Source organism: Natrix helvetica (assembly GCF_964273705.1).
Source record: "Natrix helvetica genome assembly, chromosome: 4".
Taxonomy (NCBI): domain Eukaryota; kingdom Metazoa; phylum Chordata; class Lepidosauria; order Squamata; family Natricidae; genus Natrix; species Natrix helvetica.
The window spans coordinates 136,621,031-136,630,701 of NC_138550.1; the positions used below are offsets into that span (position 1 = coordinate 136,621,031).

Sequence of the window (9,671 nt, forward strand, 5' to 3'; positions counted from 1 at the left end):
ACCTTTAGAATTCTTGTTTGCGTGCAGCTGATAAAGACGCAGTCTCCCTGCTCACCTCCAGTTACAGATATTATGTGTGAGTTATAAACCAGATATATTATTTTAATTTTTTGTATCCTTAGAATGATTATACTATATTTGGCATTAAAATAAACCAAAGGTGTAATAAGTTGTTACAGACAGGAATAGATTAAAGATCCATGTTTGAATATATTCAACATTAAATTCATTCTTTTAGGGCCATATATTGTGATTTTAGATTTGCATCTATTAATAGTATGGTACAAGTCAGTTGTCCAGTTCGGTTTTTGAATAAGTTTGAACTAGCAGCAACAATCCACCACATATTGCTGCTATAATTAATTAGGTATATTCTCACTGCATTCTTTTATTTACATATGTGTGAACTTGTATAACAATATCCATTTATATTTTACAACTTAGAAGGCAGACCACACTAATGGAAAAAAAGATAAGGAAGGAGAACAATGATAGAAAAAAAAAACCCTAATAATGAGCAAAGGCCAAAAACTATATGAAAATAAACTCATAACTACTGTCCATATATCCATGTTTGATTCCAATCTTTCTCTGTAATAATACTTCTTAAAATGTCATTCACATCTATGATTGTATGTATTGGCTAGAACTCCTGGACGATTTAATTAGGTGTTTAATTAGAATAATACCTAAACATTTTCCTTTCCAACTGTGATTCAACAAGGACTAGACAGTTGCCTTTTCCAGGAATTATGATTCAGAGCCTGAGTCCCTTATTGTCTCTGGAATGGCCATTAAGGCCATTTGTATTCACATCTTCTTTGTAACCTTAGGTAGAACACCAACTACATCTAGTTAATATTCTTTAAAGGACAATATACAAATATACTAAAAATGGGAATTGCCTAATCAGTCTATACTGTATTACCTATGCAGATATACAATTGCAAAACTATTGATGAATGGTCACTATTTTAGAATACCTGTGTATAACTCTCATACCAAAGATACTTTCTGCTAAATAATCTATGGATTACTGTTTTCTCTCTCTCTTTCTTTCTCTCTTTTGTAAGCAGGTGATAGTCCTCCAGAGGAGAAGAATACTCCTGGGCTTGAAGAATCAAAAACTGGAATGGAAATTAAAGTAGAGGAACATAAGCCACTAAAAGAATCTGCTGAACTGCCAGAATGGAACAAAAGCAGCACTAATGATATAAAGATAATTGAATCACTGCCAGATCATTTGAATGAACAGCAGAAGAGGCAGCAGCTTTCTGTTTCTGATCGCCATGTCTATAAATATCGTTGTAACCATTGTAGCTTGGCTTTTAAGACTATGCAGAAGCTTCAGATACATTCCCAGTATCATGCTATTCGGGCTGCTACCATGTGTAGCCTTTGCCAACGTAGCTTCCGTACATTCCAGGCTTTAAAAAAACATTTGGAAACAGGCCATCCAGAACTCAGTGAAGCTGAAATTCAGCAGCTGTGTGCATCTTTACCTGTAAATGGTGAACTCTGGTCAGAAAATGAAAGTATGGCACAAGATGAACATGCACTAGAGCAAGATATAGAAAGGGAATATGAGGTAGACCAGGAAGGTAAAGCAAGTCCTGTAGGAAGTGATAGCAGCTCGATTCCAGATGAAATGGGCTCAGAACCAAAGCGGACCTTACCTTTTAGAAAAGGGCCAAATTTTACTATGGAAAAATTTCTAGATCCTTCTCGTCCATATAAATGCACAGTGTGCAAAGAATCTTTCACGCAAAAGAACATTCTTTTGGTGCATTATAATTCAGTCTCTCATTTACATAAACTCAAAAAAGTGTTGCAGGAAGCATCCAGTCCTGTCCCTCAAGAAGCCAACAGCAGCACTGATAACAAACCCTACAAATGCAGCATTTGTAATGTTTCTTACAGCCAAAGTTCTACACTGGAAATCCACATGAGATCTGTACTGCATCAGACTAAGGCAAGGGCTGCAAAATTAGAGCCAAACAGTAATACTTTAAGTGGAACTAGTACAGCAGGGAGCGTTAATAGCCCTAGCCAAGGATCAGTAGAGTCTACAAGCCTACCAGCAGTAAACAGCAAAGAAACTCACCTAGATGCCAAAGAGGTAACTAAAAAACAGGCTTCTGAATTGATTTCTGCTCAGCCTACACATCATCCTCCCCAGTCACCAGCACAGTTGCAGATGCAACTCCAACATGAATTGCAGCAGCAAGCAGCTTTCTTTCAACCACAGTTCTTGAATCCTGCATTTTTGCCTCATTTCCCTATGACGCCAGAGGCATTGCTGCAATTTCAGCAGCCACAGTTTCTTTTTCCGTTCTATATTCCTGGGACTGAATTCAGTTTGAGCCCTGATCTGGGTTTATCTGCTTCTGCTGCTTTTGGTATGCCTGGAATGGCAGGTATGGCAGGTTCGTTGTTAGAAGACCTAAAACAGCAGATGCAAGCTCAGCACCATGTCGGTCAAACGCAGCTGCAACTACTACAGCAACAGGCACAACAGTATCAAGTTACACCACCTCAAATTCAGCCCCAAAAGCAACAACAGCAGCAGGCTAATAAGTTGATAAAAGCAGAGCAAAATCCTGTAAATGCAGAATGCCAGATGGGGAAGGAAATGCCCTCAATGAAGGAATCTGAAGAGATTTCTGAGAAACAAGAAAAACCAAAGCAAGAATTCACAAGTGATAGTGAAGGATTGAAAGAAAACAAAGAAATAAAGAAGCAGAAGTCTTCAGAACCAATTATCCCACCACCTAGAATTGCTTCTGGGGCAAGAGGAAATGCAGCCAAGGCTTTATTAGAAAATTTTGGCTTTGAGTTGGTTATTCAATATAACGAGAATAGGCAGAAGGTGCAGAAGAAAAATAAAACCGGTGATTGTGAAAACACTGACAAATTGGAATGTGCAGCATGTAGCAAATTATTTTCAAACATACTTATATTGAAGAGTCATCAGGAACACGTTCATGGTCATTTCTTCCCATATGGTGCACTAGAAAAATTTGCCTGTCAATACAGGGAGGCATATGACAAGCTTTATCCTATTTCACCATCTTCTCCAGAACCACCGCCACCTCCACCACCACCTCCAGCTCCATCTGTTACTCCTTCACAGCCTTCCTCTAACTCTGGAAAAATCCAGAGCATAACTCCCACTCCTCTGCAAGCTCCACCACCAACACCACCTCCTCCACCTCCTCCACCACCACCTCCTCCACCACCACCACCACCTTCTGCTCCACCACCAGTGCAGCTGCCAGTATCTTTAGATCTTCCTCTTTTCCCCCCAATTATGATGCAATCAGTCCAACACCCAGCATTACCTCCTCAGCTTGCCCTTCAGTTACCACCAATGGATGCTTTATCTGCAGATCTTACTCAGCTTTGTCAGCAACAGCTTGGATTAGATCCCAATTTTCTACGACACTCTCAATTCAAGCGTCCCCGTACTAGAATCACAGATGACCAACTGAAAATCCTGAGAGCATATTTTGATATTAATAACTCTCCGAGCGAAGAACAGATTCAAGAAATGGCTGAGAAATCTGGCCTTTCACAAAAAGTTATTAAACATTGGTTTCGAAATACCTTATTTAAGGAACGACAGAGAAATAAAGATTCTCCATACAATTTTAGTAACCCTCCCATAACAGTTTTGGAAGATATAAGAATTGAACCACAAACCAGTTCTTTAGAACATTACAAATCTGATGCATCTTTAAGCAAGCGATCATCTAGAACAAGATTCACTGACTACCAATTGAGAGTGTTACAAGATTTTTTTGATACAAATGCTTATCCAAAGGACGATGAAATTGAACAGCTTTCAACAGTACTTAACTTAGCTACTCGTGTTATTGTTGTATGGTTCCAAAATGCACGTCAAAAGGCTCGAAAAAGCTATGAGAATCAAGCTGAAACTAAAGATAATGAGAAAAGGGAACTCACCAATGAGAGATACATTAGGACTAGTAACATGCAATATCAATGTAAAAAATGTAATGTCGTTTTTCCTAGAATTTTTGACTTAATTACTCATCAGAAAAAGCTGTGTTATAAAGATGAGGATGATGATGCCCAAGATGAAAGTCAAACAGAGGACTCAATGGATGCCACAGATCAAACACTTTATAGGAACTGTACATATTCTGGTCCATCAGATTCATCTAAAAGTATGGCTCTAACAACCGCAGGAAGCTCTGGATCTGGCTCTAGTACTCCTTTGATGCCATCACCCAAACCCGAGCCAGACAAAAACTCTCCCAAACCTGATTTACCTGAAAAGCCAAAGCAAAATGATACTACACCTAAACAAGTTGAGACTTCCTCCCAAAGCAACAAATTAATGCAATCCACACTAACATCCTCCACAGGATCCTCCACTGATGCACAGCCCTCAGCTTCTCAAGCACAGCAACACAAACAATCTCAAATAGGAGGCAGACCACCTTCTACATCACAATCTACACCGATTCCTTCCAGTCCTTTAACAATTTCAATGGGTCCTCTTCAAAACAGTCTACCTCCTCAATTACTACAGTATCAATGTGACCAGTGTACAATTGCCTTTCCCACTTTAGAACTTTGGCAGGAGCACCAACACATGCACTTCTTAGCAGCACAAAATCAATTCCTTCACTCTCAGTTTTTAGAAAGGCCTATGGATATGCCCTATATGATATTTGATCCTAATAACTCTTTGATGACAGGCCAGTTGCTGAATAGTTCTTTGGCTCAGATGGCACCACAAGTAGGTTCAACTCACACAACTCACCATACTGCTTCAGTTTCGGGCTCACTTAAAAGAAAACTGGATGACAAGGATGATAATAATTGTAGTGAAAAAGAAGGAGGAAACAGTGGTGAGGACCAGCACCGGGATAAACGATTGAGAACTACAATTACTCCAGAGCAGTTGGAAATACTCTATGAAAAATACCTTTTGGATTCCAATCCTACTCGGAAAATGCTAGATCACATTGCACGTGAAGTAGGTCTGAAAAAGAGGGTTGTACAAGTCTGGTTTCAAAACACAAGAGCTCGAGAAAGAAAAGGGCAATTTCGTGCAGTAGGGCCAGCCCAGTCTCATAAAAGATGTCCTTTTTGTCGAGCATTATTTAAAGCAAAGTCAGCTTTAGAAAGTCATATTCGCAGTCGACACTGGAATGAAGGAAAACAGGCAGGATATAGTTTGCCACCGAGTCCTTTAATAGCCAATGAAGATGGAGGAGAGAGTCCACAAAAATACATGTTTTTTGATTATCCATCATCTTTAACAAAAATTGATTTATCAAGTGAAAATGAATTAGCTTCTACTGTCTCAACTCCTGTTAGTAAAACTGCAGAAATGTCACCGAAGAATCTTTTAAGTCCTTCGTCTTTCAAAGCGGAATGCAATGAAGATATTGAAAATCTGAATGCTGCTCATGTTGATAGTTGTTATGATCAGAGTAAAACTGACTTTGATGAAACTTCATCAATTAATACTGCAATTAGTGATGCTACAACAGGAGATGAAGGAAACAATGAAACAGAAAGTATGAGTGGTGGTTCAAAAGATGTGAAATCTACATCAACTCCCAAAGAGCCAAAAAATATTCTCAATGACAATTTGCCAAAAAACATAAACATGCCTAATATGGAGAACAGTGATGATAGGCATTTATTCTCTATGACGAGCCCATCAATCCATTTCAGTGACAAAGATTGTGATCTCGACCAAAGTGTTTACATTACTGATGATCCTGATGATAATGCTGATCGCAGTGAGACATCGAGCATTGCCGATCCAAGTTCACCTAATCCATTTGGAGGAAACAATCCCTTTAAATCTAAAAGTAGTGATCGGCCTGGTCACAAACGATTTCGGACACAAATGAGTAATTTACAGCTTAAGGTCTTGAAGGCTTGCTTTAGTGATTATCGGACTCCAACCATGCAAGAATGTGAAATGCTAGGAAATGAGATTGGCTTGCCCAAACGTGTGGTACAAGTTTGGTTTCAAAACGCACGAGCAAAAGAAAAGAAATTCAAAATAAACATAGGGAAGCCATTTATGATCAATCAGAATGCAACTGATGGGTCACGACCAGAGTGTTCTCTATGTGGGGTGAAGTATTCTGCACGTTTGTCCATAAGAGACCATATATTTTCCAAACAACACATAACAAAAGTGCGAGAAACTGTGGGAAGTCAGCTGGACCGGGAAAAAGACTACTTAGCTCCTACAACTGTTAGACAGCTGATGGCACAGCAAGAATTGGATCGTATTAAAAAGGCTACAGATGTTTTAGGCTTAACAGTACAGCAGCCAGGCATGATGGACAGCAGTTCGCTTCATGGAATCAGTTTGCCAGCAGCTTACCCAGGACTACCTGGCCTTCCTCCAGTTCTTTTACCTGGAATGAATGGTCCATCTTCCTTAACTGGATTTCCTCAAAGTTCAAACAGTAAGTAAACATGAAAAGAAAAAAAAAGTCAGCATTGTTGAGATAGAGTTGGTATTTTATGACCTTTCTGTCATTTATATGACTGTACACCAGAAAAATAATTTGTTCAGAACCTGTGCAAATCAATGTTTCCTAACCTATCCAGAACTTGCTGTATTCTGATCCACCAAAGAGAAACGGAATGTCAGGGAAGTCAAAATCTATAAAATGGGAAGCAGGATTATGGCATCATAGTCCATGTATCTTGCCCTTGCATGTGTGACAACATCACATGCACTGACAAAAGAGGACAAGGCTTGAATTGCAACTTCATGCCCACATTTTGTAGGTTTTAATCCTTCCCTGTGCATGCCCCAAATAGCATAGCAATAGCGTTTAGATTTATATACTGTTTCACAGTGCTTTGCCCTCTCTAAGCATTTTACAGAGTCAGCATATTGCCCCCAACAATCTGGCTCCTCATTTTCCCGACCTCAGAAGGATAGAAGGCTGAGTCAACCTTCAGCCTGATGAGATTCAAATTGTAGGCAGCCGGCGGTCAGCAGAAGTAGCCTTCAGTACTGCATTCTAACCACTGCGCCACCGTGGCTCTTGAGGATGGATTCAGTCTTTATCACTCCCTTACACTTGTAGGTCTCTATGAGTCCCACACACTGCTCCAAAAGATCAGAGGATTTTTCAAGACTTTGCAGCAGTAATACGAGGAACTGCAAAGAAAATACAAGGACCTTGTTGGCAGAAAATAAACAAAAAATTAGAATCCGTTCAGGATTTAGTTACCTGATATTTCATCAATATGTTGTTTTTGCAGTAAAGCGACATTAAAAGAAATGGGAATTTTAAGTAACAATTTATATGTCAATTAAATAACATTCTTGACTAGAAGTTTTACATTTATTTACCACTTCATCCAGTAAAATTCTAAGAACCGTGTATTTTTATAATTTAATCAATATTCCATATACATATTTTAAAACATTTTACCAAGTAAAGGCAAATTGAGGAATAGCATTAGTAACTGAGGCAAAATTTCCTTCAAATGATAATAAACCCTAGTAACTTGTTCTCTGGGTTTTAACTGTATCCAGTTAAAGCATTGCACTGCAGTCAGTGGGACATCTAAATAATCATGGTAAGGACTGAGCTAAAAAAATATTATTTTATTTAATTCACAACAGTGATTTTTCCTGATCTCCCTAACAGTTTAAGGAGTTATGTAACGAATTAATACGCATAAATTCTAGGCAGCATGGCCTTTTGTATTTGCAAAAATGCAAGTAGAAAAATTACATATCTAGGAAAATTTTATTTCCAAATATTCTTGATTTGAAGATTTGGTGCATCTATTTGGTGAGTTGTATAGTATGATTATAGTACAATAAAAGTATTATATTTTTCCTATCTGAAATAATGTCATTGATAGACTTTTTGCATCTCGTTATTATTGTGTATCTTATGATTAAATTAAAACTATTCAAATTTCAGGATTGATGTCTATACTGCTGACTGCCAACATTAGAATTGTAGGAATAACACCTTTTCTATTTTATTATAATTGATAATAACCATTCAATTAATTGTATTACCCATTTTTCCCTTAATTTATTACATTTTTCTTTTCATAATGGGAAACATTCCCTTCTGGTTTTATGTAATAAAATTAAAAGAGTTTATATTTTGTTAAGCACACACAAGTATCACATAAGCAAAACTGCATATAATATGTGTAAAAATTTAAGCTCAAAACAAATTAAACTATATTTTATCAGAATAATTACAATTTTCATTAGCACGGCTCAGTTTTATTTTTTAGGTTACTCTCATTCAATTTATCTGTAAGCCGCTTAGTGAGAGCTGTAAAGCACTGTGAAGCAGGATATAAGTCTAAGTGCTATTGCTATTTAGCAAATAAACTAAGTAGCATGTAGCCTTATGCTTTCATTCATTAATTAGCTCTTGATATATCTCAAGAATAATCAAAAAGCCATTGTTATGACTTTTTGAGTAGTTTTGTGTCTGTGTGTATCTGTCTGGATATATGAACGATCTTGAAAATGTATAGAAAAATTTCAGTCATGTTCATCTCAAGCTTAAGCACCAATCACTTCATTTGGATTTACTCACTAGTAATGGGCTATATCCTATCTTCAATTTCTCTTTTGAATGTTACATGTCCACAACATTAATCTTCCAAATTGAAAAAAAAATGTTTAAACATCATGCATCAAGGAAAGTTAACAAAAAATGGCCTAATGATTGGAGAAGTCAACTTGGCCAAGCAAAGAATAAAATGAAATAAATCCAATTGTTATGATCATACATAAAATATGTTAAACAGAAGATTGTTAATGTTTGTATCTGTAATTATTCTAACTAATCTTACAGTATTCAAAATAGGATGACTTTCATTCATTAACTGTTTTGTATTTATAGGTATGCCTAAACTTTGATTACTTTAGTTATTGAACAGTTGTGGCCCAACCAGTTTTTAAAAATCTTCAGCTAGATGCTTATGTATATTATAAGAAAGCCAAAGGATACTATTTATTTATTATTTAAAATAATACATCTTCCAATAGACTATAGTTTATTATAAGAAATAACTATATATATTTTACTAAAACATATTTTAATATAATTAAATTTTCATTAAAATAAATTAAAATTTAATGAAGTCTTAAAAGTATTTTTCTACTATATGTGTGTTATGCAACCTACACATTTTAACAGAAGCCATCTAAAGTCTGTTTACTAACTATACATTTTAGCTTCCCATCCCATGAATTAAAAGTAACGATTCTGTAACAAACATTAAATGGTTGCCTTCTTAAATCTAGCAGTCTCTTTCTAATTATTCTAATTATTTTATTCTAAGAAGTGTGAAGTGCTTGGATAGTGAAGACATTAGCATCATTCATGCCATTAATAACATGTCTATCCTGTAGATTATAAGGTTCTAACTCTTATAGTGTCGCATATACATATCTTAGAAGTTCCTTTAAGCTCTAATTTCTATGTATTACTTTATTTTTTCCTCAGCAGCCTTTTAAAATGTATTTTCCACAGTTATCTAGCTAGTTACATAGATCATAAACCCTGCTTTTTCATTAATCAATAAAAACAGAATATGCTACAGACAAAATTGTTTAAAGCTGGATTTTTAAGTGTAACAAGAAATTCTTTGTGCTTATTTTATACTCATGC

At 36.5% G+C, this 9,671-nt stretch overlaps 1 protein-coding gene across 11 annotated transcripts in view; it reads left to right on the forward strand.

Annotated features, from left to right (window-relative positions):
• Positions 1 to 9,671, forward strand: part of ZFHX4 (zinc finger homeobox 4) — a 155,569-nt gene that overhangs the window by 140,042 nt on the left and 5,856 nt on the right. For 9 of the 11 annotated variants that reach the window (XM_081951574.1, XM_081951575.1, XM_081951583.1 and 6 more), the window contains one exon: positions 1,074 to 6,467. In XM_081951574.1, coding sequence (XP_081807700.1) covers positions 1,074 to 6,467 — 5,394 coding nt within the window. The remainder of the gene's footprint in view (positions 1 to 1,073; positions 6,468 to 9,671) is intronic. The other 2 variants (XM_081951584.1, XM_081951576.1) reach the window with 1 other exon arrangement.